We start from the raw sequence: 23345 nt of genomic DNA, 5'->3' as shown, positions 1-23345 counted from the left end.
GACCAAATGTTCGGATGGCATTCGGCCTCGCGTCAAACAACTTCATAGATTTGTTATCAAACACCACATTATGTTCAAGATGGTTCGGTAATGATTTAATCTTGGCAGCATACTGCAGAGAACGTTTTGCACGTCTAGCACCCACACTAGGTTCGTGTACATCAACGTACAAACTATCCACAGGAGCCTTGCTTTGCTCTTACTCTTATCTCTCTACGAGCCTTAGCCCTAGCAATGTGATATCCATTCAGGTTATTCTCGTGATGTTCACGTTTGAATCTCTCAAGGGTCCTGTTTCGCTCTTTGATTGTATTATTAAACCAATGTTTTTGAAACGTTTCGGTATTGCAGACGTCTTAGGAATAGTTTCCTCTGCACTGTAGCCTAACTCAAAATGGAAGTAAACAAAGACATGGGATCGTCAGCATCTGTCATGGCAGCTTTTTGCAGATGAGTGCTGCACAGATGCTGAAACCGATCACCATCTTCCTTTCTCAGCTTCCTCCACTGGGCCCTTTCAAGACATGGTGGTCCATCATTCTCCAACATAATTGGAAAGTGGACACTACCACAAGGGTCTGGACTCTCCAGAAGAAATCAACAAAACGAATCACTTGCAGAATGAAAATCTGTATGACTTTTGTCAATAAATAAAATTAAGTAATTTTTGAGAATTAGATCTTTCAATTATTTACCTCTGATATTTACATCCTGATATCCCCCAAAATACTATTAGTATTGTGACATGAGCAGAATGTAGCTCTGTGTTTAAAGGCCGCTGTGTTGATGCACGATCGATGGACATATCCAGTAAAGGATCTCCCTGAGAATGTCTGACCTATATGTCATGGAGTCTACCACTATTTATCATAGCCTGTGTGACATGTATTATCCACTGATCTTGACCTCTCTGTCTGCCCGTCTCTCTAACTTCGCTTCCACCTTCTAGGCTTAATACCATTTGTGCTAACTTTAACGAGGTAAACAGTTTTTGAAATAATAGGATATTGTGATAGAAATTATGCAAACACTTTTAAAGCAAAATTGTTTTTAATATATATATATATATGTATATAGGAAGCAGTTATATTTCATCGAGTACGGTATTCTGATTAAAATTAGTATCAAATGCTAATCGAACCAAGATAATGTTGCTGAATGTGATGCTGGTTGTCGCTTTGATTACTTGCAGTACACGGTGGTTGGTCAGGATGGAGTTCATGGGGTTCGTACAGTTCTTGTAGCAGGTCGTGTGGAGGTGGGACTCAGGTACATTCTCGGACGAGAAGCTGCACCAACCCGCTACCTGCAAATGGTGGACGGTACTGCTCGGGTTCTTCCTCTCAAAGCCAGAGATCCAAGTGTAACCTACGAGGATGTCCAGGTATATTCTCAATAGTTCAAATATGCACCAATAGGCCTATATTTAAAATGAAGAGAGTTTTTATAAAGATATGCATAAACATTATGTATAGCATGCGTATTTTGCGATATGCAGCTGAAATGGGTGTATATTTTCGTGTTAGGCTTTGTTTATAGGCCGTGTACACATATTACCTGTTTAATTTTAATTGATACCGCATTTGTTGGCACTGACCGTAATGCCAACATGGCTAGGAACCCAATAGAATATAACATATTTATTGGCAATTGGTAAAAAGACGCACTTCGTATCACCATCCCAACCAAAGGATGCTCTAACTGCATGTATTGTAATGCTTGGAGTCACGAAAGTGAGACTGTGCAAATAATATGTTTTGATATACATTAATCCTTTATCTCTTTTAAGGCTTTAATGATTTTAAAAATTTCAGCAGTAAATATAGATGCCGAATCGGGCAATCTGATGGAAAATATTGTGTCTGATGACAAAACTGTCGCAGAAGCCACGGAATTCCCATCTCGTGATCCGTGTGTATAAACAGCAATGTAATCACGGTACCTGTCTTTGCTTTCCATGAACTGTTGTTTATATATAACAGCATTTGTATAATCTTTCTTAAACTGCACAAGGTCGAATACAGTTTTGGGTGGTTTGATACACCAATGTGGCAAAACAAAATATAAAGGTGTTTCCAAAATGTCGATTAAATCAATTTTGGAAACTGATAAACACTGCGTAATGCGAAGACCAAATGTTCAAATGGCATTCAGCCTCGAGTCAAACAACTTCATATATTTGTTATCAAACACCACAGTATGTTCAGGATGGTTCGGTAATTATTTAAGCTTGGCAGCATACTGCAGAGAAAGTTTTGCACGTCTAGCACCCAAACTAGGTTCGTGTACATCAACGTACAAACTATCCACATGAGCCTAAGTCCCTGGTTGTGTATTGGATTTTAGCATCTACAAATAAGACTTGCCAGCCGACCCATAATCAGGTTTTGATATAACTGGATATCTATACAGACGGAGCATAACCTTTCAGTCTATTCTCCATTCAGTTTTGCTAATAACCTTATAAAATATTGATGGTCTTTAACCCCTACCTTTTAACATATTTTAAATGGGGAACACAATATAGCCTCCTGTCAAATATAACCCCCCAAATATAATGTGGTCTCCTTCACAACTGGAGTCGAGTTTTGTCCAGAAACAGCTGTGGATCTAAATGGTGACGTCGTTTATTGAAGCTATGAATACAGACAGTCTTTGACTTTGAGAATTGAAATCCATTGTGATTTGCCCATTGTTAAAGTTTATTCAAACAAAGTTGCAATTGACGTTCAATCGTACTCGTATCTCAAAATCATCGACATAATATATAACTAGCTATCAACACCAGGTTTTAAGCTCTGAGTGATGCTGTTATTGACAGGATACTACCTTGAGTCACACCCATCTCGTGGGAGTGAGAATCGGATAAAGTAGATCCCTCTTTTTGTTCTTTAAAAAAAAAAAAATAATAACATCAGGAAGTCGACCTCTGAGGCCCATGCCATGGAGGTCTTTTAAAATTCCATACTATGACGTGGTATTGTAAGCTTTATCAAAAAAAAAAAAGAAGAAAAAAAAAAGAAAAGAAGAAGACTGATACCAAATGCTGATTCTGTATGAAAGCTTCCCCGCAAAACGTTTCAAACATGACGATCAACCTTGCTACGTCTGGTTCTGAATCCACATTACACATTTGTAAGACTCGAAATACCAGACACGTCTACGGTTTATCATTCGTTCCATGGTTTTACGAATGCATCTTGTCAAAGAAATAGGCCAATAACTGGTAGGATTGGTGGGATCCTTACTAGGCTTAGGAATAGGAATAATAATTGTCTTCCTCTAATCAGATGGAAAATCACCCGAAAACCAGATTTTATTAAATATTTTTAAAAGACCCAATAGTGATGATTGAGGTAGATGTTTTTGTAATTACACTATACTGTATTTCATCTGGTCCTACTGAAGTATCATGAGCTCTGTGTCCTGCAATTATTCCACTTATATACTTGTTGTATACTTCAGCATTTGCAGTTGCTGTGAATAAAAGCTTGTCTTCTCATAAGTGGTCTGTTCTCCTTGAATGTCATAAAGCTTTTGACCAGGAGAACACAGAAACAATGACATTGGGCTTGCAAGAACTGAGTTGTCAGTGAGCACAACCCAAGCCCAGAAAACCAGAGAAAGCAGGAAAACAAAGAAAGCCTGCACAAGTATAACCTGACAATAAAACTATGTGAACAGTGTTTTAAAATAGTATGTGTGTAGTGAATGTAGTTTAAAACACCCGGTTACACAAGTATTATTAAACCAAGGTTTTTGAAACGTTAGGAATAGTTTCATCTGCAATGTAGCCTACCTCAAAATGGAACTAAACAAAGACATGGGACCGATCACTATCGTCCTTTCTCAGCTTCCTCCCCTGGGCCCTTTCAAGACATGGTGGTCCATCATTCTCCAACATAATTGGAAAGTGGTCACTACCACAAGGGTCTGGACTCTCCAGGAGAACTCAACAAAACGAACCGCTGGCAGAATGAAAATATGTATGACTTTTGTCAATAAATAAAATTAAGTCATTTTTGAGAATTAGGTCTTTCAATTATTTACCTCTGATGTTTATATCTTGATATCCTCACAAATACTATTAGTATCGTGTCATGAGCAGAATGTAGCTCTGTGTTTAAAGGCCGCTGTGTTGGTGCAAGAGCGATGGACATATCCAGTAAAGGATCTCCTTGAGAGTGTCTGACCTATAGACGAGGCACTAGATAGGCATTCATGGAATCTACCACTATTTTGCATAACCTTTGTGACATTTATTCTCCATTGATCTTGGCCTCTCTGTCTGCTTGTCTCTCTCTCTAACTTCGCTTCCACCCTCTAGATTTAATACCATTTATGATAACTTTAACGAGGAATACAGTTTTTTAAATAATAGGATACTGTGATAGAAATTATGCAAAAACCTTTTAAGCAAAATTGTTTTGAATTACTATCAAATGCTAATCGAACCAAGATAATGTTGCTGAATGTGATGCTGATCTGTCGCTTTAATTACTTGCAGTAAACGGTGGTTGGTCAGGATGGAGTTCATGGGGTCCGTACAGTTCTTGTAGCAGGTCGTGTGGAGGTGGGACTCGGGTCCATTCTCGGACTAGAAGCTGCACCAACCCGCGACCTGCAAATGGTGGACGGTACTGCTCGGGTTCTTCCTCTCAAAGCCAGAGATCCAAGTGTAACCTACAAAGATGTCCAGGTATATTATCAATAGTTCAAATATGCACCAATAGGCCTATATTTAAAATGAAGAGAGTTTTTATAAAGATATGCATAAACATTATGTATAGCATGCGTATTTTGCGATATGCAGCTTTGTTTATAGGTCGTGTACATATATTACCTATTTAATTTTAATTGATACTGTATTTGTTGGCACTGATCAGTTATAAGCTAATAATAGTAGCCGTTGAAGTGTCAAATAAAACCCGAAAATATACAAAACTGATTCCTGAAAGCACAACTGTTGGGTGTTCTGCCTTCCCTGCCAATAGTTCATTCTATGACCATACATAAACAAATCTGACATTACTTAAAATTTATTGTTTAGATTATCCATTTCCATACATCTGAGTGTTTCTGGTCATCCTGGTGTTTGTAATATTGCGAAATGCATTTTTCATAATTCTAAAAATGCACACACCACTGAGAAGTAACCGTTATGGAGACTAGATTTAGTCTATGTTTAGAGTATTTCCGCGTTTCAATGTCACACTCTTGATTCGCGTTATTGTAATTTTATACAAATGTATTACAGGTTTGTAAATTAAAGCCGCACACCCTAGTTCCATCCAGCGAAAATAAATTATAATTTGGTTAATCTACAAACCTGTAACACACTTAGATCACGTTTTTATCAAATGGAGTGAAATGCAGGTTTTATATCGATAAATACCATGGGAATCCCCATGTCCCAATTGCTTGAAATAATTTTGAAAGTTTGTATTCTGATGTCACCGGTAGATGTCGCTCGAAGCACAACAATGCCTACGTCACGACAAATCTCACAGACTTGGGGTGCGTTCTTTTCACCTCTCCTGGACATGTAAAAACTGTTCTTTCCTGACTGTATCCCCTCTCCAGATATCGTAGGACTTAGCAAAATTATTGGTTTTAAGGGTTTGTAACGTTTTGTATTGAGATACTTACTTGTCTGAACTTTATTGTTACTGAAAATGTTCACGAACTGTGAAGAAAAATCTCACAAATGAACGACAACAAATCGGATGTTGATTGCGCGAACTGTGCACGAGAAAACAAACCGAACCAAAATGATAACGGTCACGTGGTATACCAACGTCTGTGACATTGAAATGGAAATATCCCGTCTAAAAATAGATTAGACCTTGTCTGCTCAACGGCTTTTTTCTCAAACGTGCGTCCGTTTTTCAGAAATACGAAAAATGCATTTTGTGGTATTACAAACACCAGGATTACCAGGATTACCAAAAAACACTTCAGGTGAATGGAAATGTATATTCTAAATAATAAACGGTAAGTAAAGTGCAATTTTATTTGTGAAAAAATGGGTTTAATAGCGAAAAACAACGCCGTAATGGTTAACAACTAGCCGTAACTAGGGTGTGTCCCTTTAAGCAAACATAATGTCTATTTTCACATGCTGTAACTAGGGTCTGCGACTTCCAATCTAATTAAAATTAAATCTACTGGGTCTAGCCAGTAGATCTAACAGCATTGCGTGGACTCCCATGTCCAGGTGACATTTCATCTATAAATAACAATTTAATTATCGACCAATTATACTTCGCCTTTTATAGCGTTATTCGGGAGCATACAAATTCTAAAAATATCGGGCGAGACTATTTATGTAATAGGCGAACTTGTTGGTCTATTTCAACATTGAAAAAACAGGGGGAAAAGTGCAATAAACTAGGTTCGTGTACATCAACGTACAAACTATCCACAGGAGCCTAAATCCCTAGTTGTGTATTGGATCTAGCATCTACAAATAAGACTTGCCAGACGACCCATACAAATTTCCTCCCATAATCAGGTTTTGATATACATGTAACTAAATATCTATACAGACGGAACATAACCTTTCGGCCTACTTCCCATTCAGTCTTGCCAATAACGTTTAAAATATTGAGGGTCTTTAACCCCTTCTTTCTAACATATTTTAAATGGGAATCAAAATATAGCCTCCTATCAAATATAACCCCACAAATATAATGTGGTCTCCTTCACAACTGGAGTCGGTTTTTTTTTTGGTCCAGAAACAGCTGGATCTAAATGGTGACGTCATTTATTGAAGATATGAATACAGACAGTCTGACTTTGAGAATTGAAATCCATTATTATTTGCCCATTGTTGAAGTTTATTCAAACAAAGCTGCAACTGACGTTCAATCGTACTCATATCTGATAATCATCGACATATAACGAGCTAAAAAAAAATATAAAAAATCCGTACTATGACATAGTATTATAAGCCTTGTCAAAAAAAAAGAAGAAAAAAAAATAATAATAAAGAAGAAAGAAAAAAGACCGATACCTAGTTGCTGTTTTTGTATAAAATCTTCCTCGCAAAACGTTTCAAATTTAACATGACGATCAACCTTGCTACGTCTGGTTCTGAATCCACATTACACATTTGTAAGACTCAAAATACCAGACACGTCTACGGTTTATCATTCGTTCCATGGTTTTACGAATGCATCTTGTCAAAGAAATAGGCCAATAACTGGTAGGATTGGTGGGATCCTTACTAGGCTTAGGAATAGGAATAATAATTGTCTTCCTCTAATCAGATGGAAAATCACCCGAAAACCAGATTTTATTAAATATTTTTAAAACACCCAATAGTGATGATTGAGGTAGATGTTTTTGTAACTACACTATACTGTATTTCATCTGGTCCTACTGAAGTATCATGAGCTCTATGTCCTGCAATTATTCCACTTAGAAGGGTCTGTTGTATACTTCAGCATTCTCAAATGAAAAGTTAATAGGCTGTTTTTCAGCTTCATTTGTAACAAATTTAAAGGCATATAAAAACAGAAGATGAATTATGTGAAAAGTCGTCTGCTAAGGTATTGGTAATGTCCCCACGAGACGAGATTGATAGACAAATTGTTATTGGTGTCTTTTCCTTTGGTTTTATGGATCCTATTCCAGACATATTTTATAGATGTTTGAGAATTCAGCTTGGAGACATACTTTGCACAAGATAATTTCTTACTCTTATCTCTCTACGAGCCTTGGCCCTAGCAATGCGATATCCATTCAGGTTATTCTCGATACGTTCACGTTTGAATCTCTCAAGGGTCCTGTTTCGCTCTTTGATTGTATCTTTGCAAGTATTATTAAACCAAGGTTTTTGAAACGTTTCGGTATTGCAGAAGTCTTAGGAATAGTTTCCTCTGCACTGTAACCTAACTCAAAATGGAAGTAAACAAAGACATGGGATCGTCAGCATCTGCCATGACAGCTTTTTGCAGATGGGTGCTGCATGCTGAAATCTAAACAAATCTGACATTACTTAAAATGTATTGTTTAGATTATCCATTTCCATACATAAATAACAATTTAAATATCGACCAATTACACTTCGCCTTTTATAGCATTGTTCGGGAGCATACAAATTCTAAAAATATCGGGCGAGACTTTTATGTAATAGGCGAACTTGTTGGTCTATTTCAACATTGAAAAAACAGGGGGAAAAGTGCAATAATAAACTTTGGATTGTATACTAGTATAAACAGATTTTATGGCTATACCATCACGGGGTTTGTTTGTTTTTTCGTCTTGAAACAAATTTTATATAAAATTTTATATTGCAATTAGTTTCCGGCATACTTCGTAATTCATCCGAATTATTTCGCATAATCCCAAATGTTTTCAAATTCTTTTCAAATCACTGGCATGATTCTGCAACTAAGGTTTTGATTGGTCGAATGAAAGGTCAACTGGACATGAGCTCCAACGGGCTGCTGTTAGATCCACATATAATAGTGGAGCTAATTTTAATTTGTTTCACGACGAAAAAAACTACATAATATTTTTTAATTTTAAAAATATAGTTCTCACTGAAATACAATGATGCACAGGAACTTTTTTCCGTGAGTATATATAATTTGGTGTTATTTTTTACAGTACATATATATATATATATATATATATATATATATCAGGGCTGTAGCTAGGATTTTTTTTGGGGGGGGGGGCAACTGAGTAGTTCATAGTCTAAAACTCCATTTAAGTTTATATAGTGCTTTCCGAAATTTTTCGGGGGGGGGGGGCAAATGCCCCCTTTGCCCCCCCCCCCTTGCCCCCCTGCTAGCTACGGCCTTGTATATATACATGTAATTATAATTTGGTGCTCAGGTTGGGCAACCTAGGGAGACACCACAGCATCGTAGAGGTCTAGAATTAACGAGCTACTCTTGATTCACCGATATCAAAACCTATATTGGCTCGGCCATTTACCTTTCGACCGACCGTTCAAAGTTGCGCCAAATTCCCTCCATCAAAATTGCGCACCCTTTTCTCTTTGGCATTTAACTGCTCCATTCAAATTCCATAGCACCACCACCACCCCCACCCGCCTGCTACCGATTTGATCGGGCTGCTGGTGCTCCCTTGCTCTCCTCTCCCCTCCCCCCACCTTTCCTGTCATGGACGGAGGAGCCGGCCAAGGCCGGCTCTTGTGCCACGACAGGCGTGCGCTACAACAGCTTGTTCTGAATGTGCACGTAAAACCCTATGACAGGACATGACATTTGGTGCTCTTTTTACAAAACGTACAGTGAATGGGGGATGGTCAGACTGGGGTAACTGGAGTGACTACAGCGCCTGTACGAAACCCTGCGGAGGTGGTGTCCAGGAGAGGACCCAGAGCAGAACCTGTAGTAATCCTGCCCCAGCCCACGGCGGACATGACTGTTCCGGATCCAGTGTCAACACGGAGACTTCAGCCTGTAACCAAGAACCCTGCCTGGGTGAGAATTCATAGCCTATGTTCTTAAATAAACTATAGTCCTTCCAACAGGAATGCCTTTTTTTTCATACGATGAAATTTACTGCAAGTTATTAGTCCCCTGCCGGTCCAACCTGTCGGTCTGTCCCATATACAGTTTTCCAGATGTTTTTCTTTCATCCAAGATATTGAGCTAAAATTTTGTGTATAGCTTTATCGTGTACTGTTACATATCAAGTTAAAGTTTGTTTTGTTTAACGACACCACTAGAGCACACTGATTAATTAATCGTCGGCTATTGGGATTACATCAAGTTTGACTTTCATAGTAATTTATCAATTTTTTCGCAAATGCTCTAATTTACGACAAGGCGCTTCACTTTTATCAACCCTGACTTGTAAAACAACATAAATGACTTGAAAGTATAATAAACTATTTAACTAAATATATTTCAATTTGCATCAATATAACGAAATGGAGTTATAGTATATATATTTTTTTTTAAATCAAAAGAAAAAATGCATATTATTAGGCCTATTGGTACGATACGTTCGAGCAAAAACGACCACTCACGATACCCAAGTGATACTTTTCTTTTCTCTGGGACTACGTAATTGGTCAGTTTTGTGATTTTAGATGGGAAAGTCTACTTAATCAAGGGTGTTACAGAATTACTTACAGTAATAAAGCTGGTAAAGTCCATTACGATTTGAGGTTATCACACAATACCCTGTGATCTTCATAAAAGGCATGTCTTTTTAGTGTGTCTAGACACAGTGTCTAGGGACCGTCTAAATATACACCTGCCAATCAAGAGCCACAGGTACAGGCCACGGAAAGAAAAGACCAATTAAACAAGAAAACACTCCAACTATTATTTCAGTACGTGGGTTAATTTATATACAAAATATAATACAGTTATTTCAACATTTTGACAATGGTGGTTTATTTTGTATTGAAAAATAAACCATATACACGTTGCTGTGTTACTGGGATGAATATTATTACAGAACATTGCGATGCATCCGCAAAAATCAGGTATGTTTTGTTTCTTCAGTTCAAAGACTAATTCCTGACGTGACACGTTAGGTATTACGTAACCACGAGCTCGCCAGAGGGTGTATTCACTGAGATGGTACAAAATGGCTGCGCCCGTTATATATAATAGCCGTCACATTTAACCGTTTTATTAATTAACTATACGATTATACTTGTTGATATTAAGCAATAATGTGCATTATGTATCATTGAATATGCACACCAGTCCAAAAGCCTTACTTTAACATTCCTTTAAGACATGACTATATATTTCATCGTTTAGATTATCCAGTGTTTCTGGTCATCCTGGTGTTTGTAACACTGCAAAATGCATTTTTTGTGAATTTAAAAGTGAAGGTTTCTTTGTTGCAACTTTATAGATGTGTTACATGCTTGTAGATTAACCAAACTTAGTGTCCACTTTTATGGGCTGAAACTAAGGTCTGTAACTTCAAAATTAAAAAATATCCCCACCCCCCAAAATCAGTCGACTCTGTAAGGTGACAGACTTATATGTACATATAATTCAGAGCTCTTTTTACAGCACATGCATACGATATATAGTTTCATGCTCTTTTTACAGTATATATAATTTGGTGCTCTTTTTGCGAAACATTTATAGTGAATGGGGGATGGTCAGACTGGGGTAACTGGAGTGACTATACCGCCTGTACGAAACCCTGCGGAGGTGGTGTCCAGGAGAGGACCCAGAGCAGAACCTGTAGTAACCCTGCCCCAGCCCTTGGCGGACTTAACTGTTCCGGATCCAGTGTCAACACGGAGACTTCAGCCTGTAATCAAGAACCCTGCCCAGGTGAGAGTTCATAGCACATGATGTTCTTCAATAAACTATAGTCCTTCCAACAGCAATGCCTTTTTTTCATACGATAAAATTTACTATAAGTTATCAGTCCCCTGCCGGTCCAACCTGTCTGTCTGTCCCATATACAGTTTTCCGGATGTTTTTTTTTCATCCGAGATATTGAGCTAAAATTTTGTGTATAGCTTTATCGTGTACTGCTACATATCAAGTTAAAAGTTTGTTTTGTTTAACGACACCACTAGAGCACATTGATTAATTAATCGTTGGCTATTGGGGTTACATCAAGTTTGACTTTCATAGCAATTTATCAATTTTTTCACAGTGTTACGACCCTTGAATTTAGGAAATAAGATAATTAGTTTTTCACCCTTTTTTTTGGGTAATGCCTCAAGATATCGAGATGAAATTTTGTGTACAATTTTATCAGGTTCTGTTACAGATCATGTTCGACTTTTATTGCAATTTAACAAATTTGTTTACAGAGTTATGACCTTTGAATTTAGGAGATACGAACATTTGTTGGGCCCGGCAGGGGACATGTATTGCTTTAGCAGTACTCTCAGAATGATTGTGTATTTCTGAGACGATTGTTTTCTCAACTGCACACAAAAATAGTATTTTGGGGTTATTTCCAAAACACTTTTACTTTCCTTTTTATGTCAAACCAAACTGAAATTATTTACAAAACATTTTTGTAGGAGAATGGGATGGACTATAGATTTAGTTATACTTAAATATAGCCACCAAACCTATATGTTGGCCCTTTTTTTTTTACAAATCAACACCCTATTCATCTTAGTGTGGATTAACAAATATTTTCTTTTTACCCCCCCCCCCCCCTCCCCCGATATGCTTATTTCACTTCTTTTTTTTCACCCTTAGATGACACAAAATACAGTGTATGACAATGAATGAAATATGATTTCTATTAAATGAATTAAGACATGACTATATATTTCATCGTTTAGATTATCCATTTCTGTACATTAGAGTGTTTCTGGTCATCCTGGTGTTTGTAACACTGCAAAATGCATTTTTCGTAAATTTAAAAATGAAGGTTTCTTTGTTGCAACTTTGTGTTACATGCTTGTAGATTAACCAAACTTAGTGTCCCTTTTTATGGGCTGAAACTAAGGTCTGCAACTTCAAAATTAAAAAATATCCCCACCCCCCAAAATCAGTCGACTCTGTAAGGTGACAGACTTATATGTACATATAATTCAGAGCTCTTTTTACAGCACATGCATATATGATATATAGTTTGATGCTCTTTTTACAGTATATATAATTTGGTGCTCTTTTTACGAAACATTTATAGTGAATGGGGGATGGTCAGACTGGGGTAACTGGAGTGACTATACCGCCTGTACGAAACCCTGCGGAGGTGGTGTCCAAGAGAGGACCCAGAGCAGAACCTGTAGTAACCCTGCCCCAGCCCACGGCGGACTTAACTGTTCCGGATCCAGTGCCAACACAGAGACTTCAGCCTGTAACCAAGAACCCTGCCCAGGTGAGAGTTCATAGCACATGATGTCCTTAAATACACCAAATTAGCCTTTTTTAAGATAAACACCCTCAGTAAAATTGGGTTCTACCACCATCCACAACTGGTACATCAAAGACCATGGTATGTACTGTCCTATCTAATAAAAAGTGCATATAAAACATCCCTAGCTGCTTTTCAATATGAGTAACCTGTGGTGGTAATGGCATTTTTACCCTATCTTTCTTGATCATGGGTTGATATAACCATACATTAGTCACTAAACAGCCAGTTTATTTCTTTCTTTCTTTCCTTGGTAATGGCATTTTTACCCCATCTTTCTTGATCATGGGTTGATATAACCATACATTAGTCACTAAACAGCCAGTTTATTTCTTTCTTTCTTTCCTTGGTAATGGCATTTTTACCCCATCTTTCTTGATCATGGGTTGATATAACCATACATTAGTCACTAAACAGCCAGTTTATTTCTTTCTTTCTTTCCTTGGTAATGGCATTTTTACCCCATCTTCTTGATCATGGGTTGATATAACCATACATTAGTCACTAAACAGCCAGTTTATTTCTTTCTTTCTTTCCTTGGTAATGGCATTTTTACCCCATCTTTCTTGATCATGGGTTGATATAACCATACATTAGTCACTAAACAGCCAGTTTATTTCTTTCTTTCTTTCCTTGGTAATGGCATTTTTACCCCATCTTTCTTGATCATGGGTTGATATAACCATACATTAGTCACTAAACAGCCAGTTTATTTCTTTCTTTCTTTCCTTGGTAATGGCATTTTTCTTGATCATGGGTTGATATAACCATACATTAGTCACTAAACAGCCAGTTTATTTCTTTCTTTCTTTCCTTGGTAATGGCATTTTTCTTGATCATGGGTTGATATAACCATACATTAGTCACTAAACAGCCAGTTTATTTCTTTCTTTCTTTCCTTGGTAATGGCATTTTTACCCCATCTTTCTTGATCATGGGTTGATATAACCATACATTAGTCACTAAACAGCCAGTTTATTTCTTTCTTTCTTTCCTTGGTAATGGCATTTTTACCCCATCTTTCTTGATCATGGGTTGATATAACCATACATTAGTCACTAAACAGCCAGTTTATTTCTTTCTTTCTTTCCTTGGTAATGGCATTTTTACCCCATCTTTCTTGATCATGGGTTGATATAACCATACATTAGTCACTAAACAGCCAGTTTATTTCTTTCTTTCTTTCCTTGGTAATGGCATTTTTCTTGATCATGGGTTGATATAACCATACATTAGTCACTAAACAGCCAGTTTATTTCTTTCTTTCTTTCCTTGGTAATGGCATTTTTACCCCATCTTTCTTGATCATGGGTTGATATAACCATACATTAGTCACTAAACAGCCAGTTTATTTCTTTCTTTCTTTCCTTGGTAATGGCATTTTTACCCCATCTTTCTTGATCATGGGTTGATATAACCATACATTAGTCACTAAACAGCCAGTTTATTTCTTTCTTTCTTTCCTTGGTAATGGCATTTTTACCCCATCTTTCTTGATCATGGGTTGATATAACCATACATTAGTCACTAAACAGCCAGTTTATTTCTTTCTTTCTTTCCTTGGTAATGGCATTTTTATTGATCATGGGTTGATATAACCATACATTAGTCACTAAACAGCCAGTTTATTTCTTTCTTTCTTTCCTTCCTGCTTTCTACAAATCAAAATGATTCAATATTGCTTTTGTTCTTTAATGTGTGACTAGTGGATGGTGGCTGGAGTAACTGGACTGCGTGGGAGGACGTTGCCGAGTGTTCCAGACTGTGTGGGACGGGAAGCATGAAGCAGAGTAGGATGAGAACATGCAACAACCCAGTCCCGAAACACGGTGGGAAACGGTGTCAAGGGGACACAACTGAGGAGAAAACAGTTCACTGCAATCAAGATAAATGTGGGGGTTAGTGATAACCATATTGATTACCCGTTTTGCCTCCCTTTCTTGCATATACTGTACATCTACGTTTATATTTAGTTACTAGACTGCTTTAGATTAAGAAATTGTATGCATATAACAGTATTAACACCATTAATTATATTTACTTACTGGATTGCCTTAGATTAAGAAATTGTATGCATATAACAGTATGAACACCATTAATTATATTTAGTTACTGGATTGCATTAGATTAAGAAATTGTATGCATATAACAGTATTAACACCATTAATTATATTTAGTTACTAGACTGCTTTAGATTAAGAAATTGTATGCATATAACAGTATTAACACCATTAATTATATTTAGTTACTGGATTGCATTAGATTAAGAAATTGTATGCATATAACAGTATTAATACCATTAATTATATTTAGTTACTAGATTGCTTTAGATTAAGAAATTGTATGCATGTAAAAGACTACAGTATTAACACCATTAATTATATTTACTTACTGGATTGGTTTAGATTAAGAAATTGTATGTATGTAAAAGACTACAGTATTAACACCATTAATTATATTTACTTACTGGATTGCTTTAGATTAAGAAATTGTATGCATGTAAAACTCTCTCCAATGTTAGCACCATTAATTTATACATTTTCAAATGCATACACATAAATATATATGCACATTTGTCTAGATTTCACGTACTGTCTTATGTAACTATCTTTTTTTCTTTTTTTTACATATTTTATTATATTATCAAATACATTTTTCCTATAAACCAAAGCAGAAATGAGAAAGTCCATCATTTTGACAGTTTAAAACTTTTATATGCTATGCGTCACTCCAATTTCCTTGCAGGTAGACCAAATGTTTTAAGGCGCAATACGTTATAAAATGCATAGGTAGGTTAATGCATTACTTTCTTACTTAGTAATATCAGTTTCAGAAGAAAATATTATTAGCAATAGGAACTGATTTGATGTAACTCTACTAACAGAACGCTGTAAATGTGTACTTCATTGCTGGTGATTACAGATAAATGCCCTCCAGGAAAAGAGACCTTGATTGCACACCCGTCGAATAAACGTCTCTTCTACAAGTGCAATGGCATGGTCGCAGATCTCCAGCAATGTCCCTCTAATAGCATGTGGAGCAGCACCTACAACAGGTGCGAAGGGGAATGCCCCCCGAGTGGAGTCACCTACATCGCTGGGACGACCTGTGGGCAGTTCATCCATTGCGTCAATGGAAAACCGTACATGTTTACATGTTCACCAGGAACTGTGTGGGACAACAAACAAGAAGCGTGTGTGTTTGGCACATGCTAAAATATAATCTGTTACGAATGCTGTAGCACCCAGAGAAATTAACTATTGCTATTTAATATGGTCATACATAAATCAATAATAAAAAAGTAAGTTTGTTTTTTAATATTCACATGGCAACAAAAGTACATGTACTTTTTGAGAATCTGAAGTAGAGTTTAAATACAAAATAATAATTAAAAGATGAACTTAACTTTGTTTCATATCATAAATAGTTATAATTCTTAATACAATGGCTATAGCTATTCATTTTCTTGTGGATATAATATGAAAAACCAGTTATCACAATGTAACAGAATATTCAATTTTTAAGTGAAGATTTGAAAACAGACATAAACAACAAAAGTTTTGGCTTTTACTGTCAGTAGCTGAAAAGGGAGTTTTCACATTCTTACAACAAAGAACTTTAAAAAAAAAATGTCTGCATGTTATTTCAATAAACAATTATTAACATTTCCCAATTCAACATTAACAAATAATGTACCGGTAACAGTTATATAATTAATTTTAACAATCTGTTTTTTAAGCATTGCTGAAAGTAATGCAAAATTGGATTTATGCATGTCTGATTTTTAAGTCCTATGATATCATTTGCACCACACTCCAAACATTTAAACAAGAGAGTATTTACAGATTGGGATTATACAACAATGTATATTATAATCCTGTTTGAACCTGGCAATAAAGTTAGATGTCTATCTGGGCGTGTGATTGTTTGTTTTATTTTATTTAGTGACAAAAATATCATTACATAATATTTGAACAGTCCCTTACCTAAAATGGGTTATGCTAATTTTCAATTCTCCGAAGCCAGTTAGTTATTTTTTAATAAGATGTTGGAAGTGAGGAGATTAAAATCAGATGTCACCTCGGCACATTTTAAACAATGGCCGTTTGGTATGTCACTATAGTTATTTCAACACTGTGTAATGTGTACACAGTGAGAAGAAACCCACAGCTGCCACACAGGCTACTCTACTCTACTCTTAGTTCAAAATGGAAGACTGTCCTATCTTTCTACAAACAAACATGTTTTTTGTTAATAATTTCACTTTGATTTCATGTTAGAAGAAAAGCAAAATGTTTGCGAAATAACAAAAAATTACTATTTTTGTGTGCAAGTTTCAAAACAATCAGCTCGGAAATAAATAATTTGTAGTAAAATCCATAGTATGAAAAAAGGTGTTCCCTGTGGGATGGACTATAGGTAGGTGGCTACAGTCAGTAAGCACAGTGCAAAACAAAACAAAACCATATATATTACAGAGACTGTCCCGAGTTTGCTGCTTTTGTACTATGTTCCCAACCAGTAGAGCCTCTTTAACGACCACTGGTACATATGCAATGCATTTTCTTGTTTAGAATATCGGTGTCTGCATATTTATCATATATATGGTCATGCTAATGTTTGTAAAAACGCTGAAAGCCAAACTAGATTTCGTCTCAAAACTACCTTCTACAAACATTACAATGACCAAATTGACATTGGATATAGACACTGACATTATACACAAGAAAATGTACTTAAAGTGCAAATTTAGTCGTTAAAAGGGCATTATTTGTCAGAAACATCTTACAATGGCAATAAACTGAGGACAGTCCCTGTAACAAATTTTGTAAAAACAAGTTGCATGCACTGATATCACAATATAAGCCAAGAGAATACACAGAAAACATGTTAAATACATATTATTTCAGAAAACATGTTAAATACATATTATTTCAGAAAATTAGCACAAAAAACATCCAAGTGCATAAATATTATCACTAAGATCATGTGGTTTTTGTTGCATAAACAAAACCGTTATTAAATGGAAGGCATAAAATGATTGTTATCAATCTCATAAGTACTTCCAGTCAAATCAAATGAAAAATATATAAAAATAAATGCTATCAATCATATTGTCTAGGTGTATAACAATATACTTGTGTGTATATATATGCAATAAAAATATAGTTTCTATAATTAACAAAATGTCAAACAGGTAATAAATATTAGTGATGTACCATCTTGTTCTAGTTTATTGCTTCCATCTTGGAATTTTTATTGCTATAAAATGCACCAACTGAGCATATAATTATGTAGTAATGAGCAGCATTGCCAAACAGACCTAGAAAGTCCACCCAAAGACATTTTTGTTTAGATTATGTTGTGATGACTTGACAATGACACAAAATACTTTATTTATACTATAGGTAGTAAGTTATGTTCGTCCAATGATATGATGTAATAATGAAATTTATAAAGCCTAAGAGTTACCCATTAATTAATTCTAAAGAACAACATTTAATACATCCAAATGAAGGATCAAAAGGAACTGTCTAAACGGCAGAACTATGTTCCAATAAACAGATCTATTTTTTGTTCTTTTGTTAGAAAAATGAAGCAAGCAGAAATTAGCTACTGAGCAAAGAAATGATATCTGGTTGCCTTCGTTCAGTGGATGAGTGTTTTTCTCGCTGATTGATACATGAGTAATAAACACAAATGAATGCTGGACAGCCAGCTACACATCTATCACAGAAGAAAGTATATGATATGCCATCCCAAGAGACCAGCTCAACTCTCCACCATTTTCTATATGCTTTACCTGAAACAGAAAGACAGGTTTTAATTAGTAGAAAACAAAGAATCACCAAGTTCTAAGTAACACAGACCTCGTGCCGTTTAAAGGGAGCCACCACTCTCACACCTCACTACTCTCCTGAGACTAGTTCAAGGAGAGTAATAATTACCTCCCCTTAAAATGTGAATTTATATGGTAGCAATGGGTAAAATCTTAAATAGCTCTTCTTAATTAGGAGAGCAATTAATCACTCCCCTCAATATTTTTTATGACATGGTCATAACATTCATAACATTACCAAATACATTTTACACACAGGTGATACCTAACAAAAAGTGAATGTGATGAACAAAAATCCTGTTCAAGTAAATGTTTAAACATACTCAGCATTTGGAGTAATACAGACTGGCATTTAGCGAACAGCACAAATATCATATTTGGCAGTGTCTTCAATTTGTATTTCTATTTTGTCACTTCTGTATAAATTCAGATTTAAAACTACTCTTAATTAGACCTTTAAACACTCAAGTTATTTCCAAGTTGTCAATAACCAGTTAAATTAAGAGCACAAATCACACCAGAGAGATATGGAGCCAGCTTACATGAAGGACAGTGGAATCATCCAGCTGAAAGCCAGCTCTCAGCAGAGTGTAGATGTACGTCAGATCCATACACAGGAACCTGTGCTCTCCATGACTGCTGCATTCTACAGAATACAAACATTACATTCATAATAAAAATATATTCAACCAGGCTTTCTGCCAAAGAGTATGATTACTTACCTTGGACAGGGGGTAGACCTTTATAACAGAGAATGGTGAATATTAAAGATTAATAAATGTAACAACTTAATATGAAGTTGGGGGGTGGGGGGATTACTTATCTAAACTCTTGGATATATTTTTATAATTTTTTAGATATGTGACAGTCAGAATCTTGCTGCTGTTAAGCACATGAAATGCAGTGTCCAATTTGAAAACATTTCATACTTTATTATCACCTTGTAGGGGCACTTATGATAAGTTTTGTTTTTGTTTTTATTACATACCCTTAAATTATTTTCTGGCAGAAAGCCTGTCATCCACACAGAACCATAACCATGAAATATCAACATGCTGTATACGGTATACATTTGACTATATTTATATTATACAGTTTACCACTGTCAGTATAACAAAGGTGAAAATATTAATTGATTAAAAGTTAGTCAAAATTAATGAAAAACTTTAAGATATATATTCTGACAAAAGATTTAAAATAGGATGTGATCCTGATCTCTATTAACATGCCCCTTTACCCTTATGGTTTTGTGCACGTCCATCACAGGCCACAGTTCTGTCAAGATCAGTGTGTGGCCTAGGACGGAATAGGATGTGAAATTCAACAAAATGCGTTTGGAGTATTAATCATTGTTAAAAGCTGCCTCATTCCTTCATATTAATCTCACCTTTCAAAGCTGCATTCTTGTAATCAGTTATTTTGAGCACTCCACCATGTTTATCTTTGGAAGAAAAAATAATAATACAGTTTTAATGGCATATTTTAAAATGACACACATATGGACATATCTTTTGGGTGTGAAACAGAATAATGAAATGTATTACTTTTTAATATTCCACCAGAATATCAGTGTTCTTAATCAACAAAGACCCATGGGCCTAAATGGTCACCTGAGTAAATTGTTGACCCCATCTACCAAACTCATGGAATGCATCATACCCATTTTCTTTGGAGGAGGGAGGTCAGATTGACCTAATTCATGATTTAACATCAATGAAACTCATAACTTTGATAAACCATCTAATGACTTTTATATAAGTTGAGAAGAAGACTTTTTGAACTTGTCTTAATTTTCCCTGTTTGGACACCTCCTCTTATTCCCTGGGGGTGGGGAAGGGGTGCAATATGAGAATGACGACATTCACACATTTATTTTTCCATGTGTCAAGGTTTGGGGTTTATGGAAGAAGAGAAGAATTAAAAAAAAAAAAAGTCTTTGTTTTTCCCCATTTTGGGCCCCATCCCTCAGGAGGGGAGGTCAGAATGACCAAATTCACAATTTTATTTCTCCATGGGTCAAGAAAGCTTCTCACCAATTTAGTTGTAAATGGTCTTGTAGATCTGACGAAATTACAGTTTAATTTCTTTATATATAAGTAAAATAAACTTCATCCCCTCACTGGGGCACCTGACAAATTAGATAAACCATCTATTGATTTTTAAATATATAAAGACTATTCAGTTATAGCATTTCTGGAAGTGAAAAGCATTTTTAAAAATTGGCTTAATGTTCCCCTTTTGGGCTCCATAAAACTTTTGGGGCCAAATTTATGAAACATACTTTTCTTAAACATAGGTGGTTAAGCATTGTATATACATAGAGTTACCCTGTACATATGTGTAAGTCAAAAACAGGCTTAGTAAATTCAATCTTTAAAGTATAGACTCGAGTCTCAATGTATTAAAACTTTAACATCATGGCAATGCAATACAACTTGGATGTGTGTGACACCATTAAAGATTTGAGTCTTGACTAAGTTTTATAAACTCAGGTCCTGGAACAAGAGTATATCACTGATCAGCTTTGGTAGAATTGTGACTGAAGTTAGTTTTATTTGTTTAATAACACGACTAGAGTACATTTATTTATTCACCATCAGCTGTTGGATGTCAAACATTTGGTAATTTTGACATACAGTCTTAGAGGAAATCTGCTACATTTTTCTATTAGTAGCATGGGATCTTTTATATGCATCATCCCACAGACAGGATAGCACATACCACATCCTTTGACATACCAGTTGTGGTGCACTGGTTGGAACGAGAATTAGCTAATGGGCCCACTGCTGGTAATTGATCCCAAACAAACCGCACTTCAGGCTAGTGTTTTACCACTGAGCTACGCTCCGCCCTACCACACATTGTGATTAAGTCCTCAGCCTAAAGGCTGGCAGGAAATGGATTCACATCCCATTACCAATGGCAGAGTGTAAGGCCTTTACACTGACTTCTCTCTCATTAACCACAAACTATCAAATGCTGTCCTGGACAGACTGCCCAGATAGCTACGGTGTGCATTCAAGACCCTGCACTTCAACCGTAATTGGATATATAAGCACAAAAATAATTTTCAAAAAGAAAAAAAAAAAGAGACAATCTCCTTACCAATAAGTTTAGCATCTACTGCTATATCAAAGTAGTAGGCAAATGCATAGATTGTCATCTGCTTCATCTCGGGTACAACCCTGATGTTGGCTCCACTGAGAACTTGCAAAGCCGATTTGTAACAACCCGTAAACCCTGTATCTACTGGATCCATACCTCTACAACAAACAGAAACCATGCACAGAATAATTAATCATCAAAATTAAGATTCTCTATTAAAACATAAACCATATAAAATTCTCTTAAATTTGCAATCGTGGACTGTAACTGAATGTTCACTGCAAATTAATCAAGAACTTTTCCACCCCGACCTGCAATTAAACAAGCAAATAAAATTATGCTAATGTGAAAATTATTTTATAACCATGTACCTCAAAACAAATGTCAAATAGTTTTAATATCTGGATTAAAAAATAATGATCCCTCTTATACAATATGTAGTTACAGTTTAACTGATCTTATCTGAAAATATTTTATTATTCTTACCGTATACTGTAAATGTTTGGCCCATGTTTCAAAACACCTTCATATTGTGATGGAAGACAACTGCTTTTTAAAATCCTATCTTTGACATATGGACTATCTGCAAAACAAACATGCACCCAATATATTATTAACACTTACTTTAAAGGCACTAACCCTAGTTATTAGTCAGTGTAAAACATATGTTACCTTTTACAGCTTCTTTTACCATCAAATTTCACATTGCTTACAATTTTTTGCAAAAATTATGAATTTTGGCAAATGCAATGTATTTCTAGTAATCCTAGAGTTTGCATTAGCTAGATGTCCAAAAAAGTTACCAGTAACCTCCACAGTGTTCAATCACCTGGTTCTAAGAAACTTGAGGCCATTTTCCATCATAGTTCACCCAGTATTAGCACATTACAAGTTTTTAAATATTAAAACTTCACAACTGACTGTCATTCAATGGTGACTGTAATAAGTACCCAGTAATTATGGTTAATTAACAAATTTTCTACTCACTGCCCAACATTATTACCAAGAAGAAATTAAACTTTTACGTAATGTCTGCCAGATACTGTAAACATGATGGACAAGTTAGCTAACAACTATATTTAGAGAAATATAATTTAGTAAAATAAAATAAATACCTTCACCACCTTCAGTAGCATCCATCATTTGGAACCTTGCCGATATCAAACCCAGACCAAGGTAGCTGTTAACACAAAGACATAACTGGTTAAAGGCAGGTGCATGACCGAGGGGTTTGTGAAAGGGGTGGGAGGCAGGCTTGGTAAGAGGCATTTGAGCAGGACTTTATTAATTTTTTCTCTGGATCCATACCCGTGAGGTACATGGCCCTCTAAAAACAGTGCATAGTAGTGATGTTCCAATTATCGACTATAATCAAACACTGATCGGTTTGGCTCTACCAATTATAAAAATCAATAATCGATTGTGTGAGAAAATGTTAGCAATAATTGTTCCTCTAGTTTAGATTGATGTAAATATGTTGGGGTTGATATTTGTTTTCATGTGTATATAAAGAAAAGAGATATTAAATAGTTAATGTAGCAATTTAAGGGTCTAG

At 35.8% G+C, this 23345-nt stretch overlaps 2 protein-coding genes across 5 annotated transcripts in view; one reads left to right on the top strand and one right to left on the bottom strand.

The window, feature by feature from the left end:
- The window catches only part of LOC121371709 (coadhesin-like), a 23303-nt gene extending 6541 nt beyond the window's left edge, over positions 1-16762 (top strand). Inside the window, exons 3-9 of the mRNA XM_041497800.1 lie at positions 1193-1384; positions 4508-4699; positions 9270-9461; positions 11100-11291; positions 12619-12810; positions 14553-14744; positions 15769-16762. Coding sequence (XP_041353734.1) covers positions 1193-1384; positions 4508-4699; positions 9270-9461; positions 11100-11291; positions 12619-12810; positions 14553-14744; positions 15769-16061 — 1445 coding nt within the window. The 3' untranslated portion in view covers positions 16062-16762. The remainder of the gene's footprint in view (positions 1-1192; positions 1385-4507; positions 4700-9269; positions 9462-11099; positions 11292-12618; positions 12811-14552; positions 14745-15768) is intronic.
- A 970-nt stretch (positions 16763-17732) lies between these two features.
- LOC121371710 (ectonucleoside triphosphate diphosphohydrolase 5-like) overlaps positions 17733-23345 on the bottom strand; it is a 29611-nt gene continuing 23998 nt past the window's right edge. For all 4 annotated transcript variants that reach the window (XM_041497803.1, XM_041497801.1, XM_041497805.1 and 1 more), the window contains exons 9-14: positions 22906-22970; positions 22277-22373; positions 21791-21948; positions 20073-20126; positions 19228-19331; positions 17733-18649 (exon numbers count right to left, since the gene is read on the bottom strand). In XM_041497803.1, the coding sequence (XP_041353737.1) occupies positions 18566-18649; positions 19228-19331; positions 20073-20126; positions 21791-21948; positions 22277-22373; positions 22906-22970 (562 nt within the window). In that variant the 3' untranslated portion in view covers positions 17733-18565. The remainder of the gene's footprint in view (positions 18650-19227; positions 19332-20072; positions 20127-21790; positions 21949-22276; positions 22374-22905; positions 22971-23345) is intronic.

The sequence above is a fragment of the Gigantopelta aegis genome, chromosome 4 (assembly GCF_016097555.1).
Source record: "Gigantopelta aegis isolate Gae_Host chromosome 4, Gae_host_genome, whole genome shotgun sequence".
In the NCBI taxonomy this organism is placed as follows: Eukaryota; Metazoa; Mollusca; class Gastropoda; order Neomphalida; family Peltospiridae; genus Gigantopelta; species Gigantopelta aegis.
This window is presented reverse-complemented; position numbering and strand designations above follow the sequence as displayed.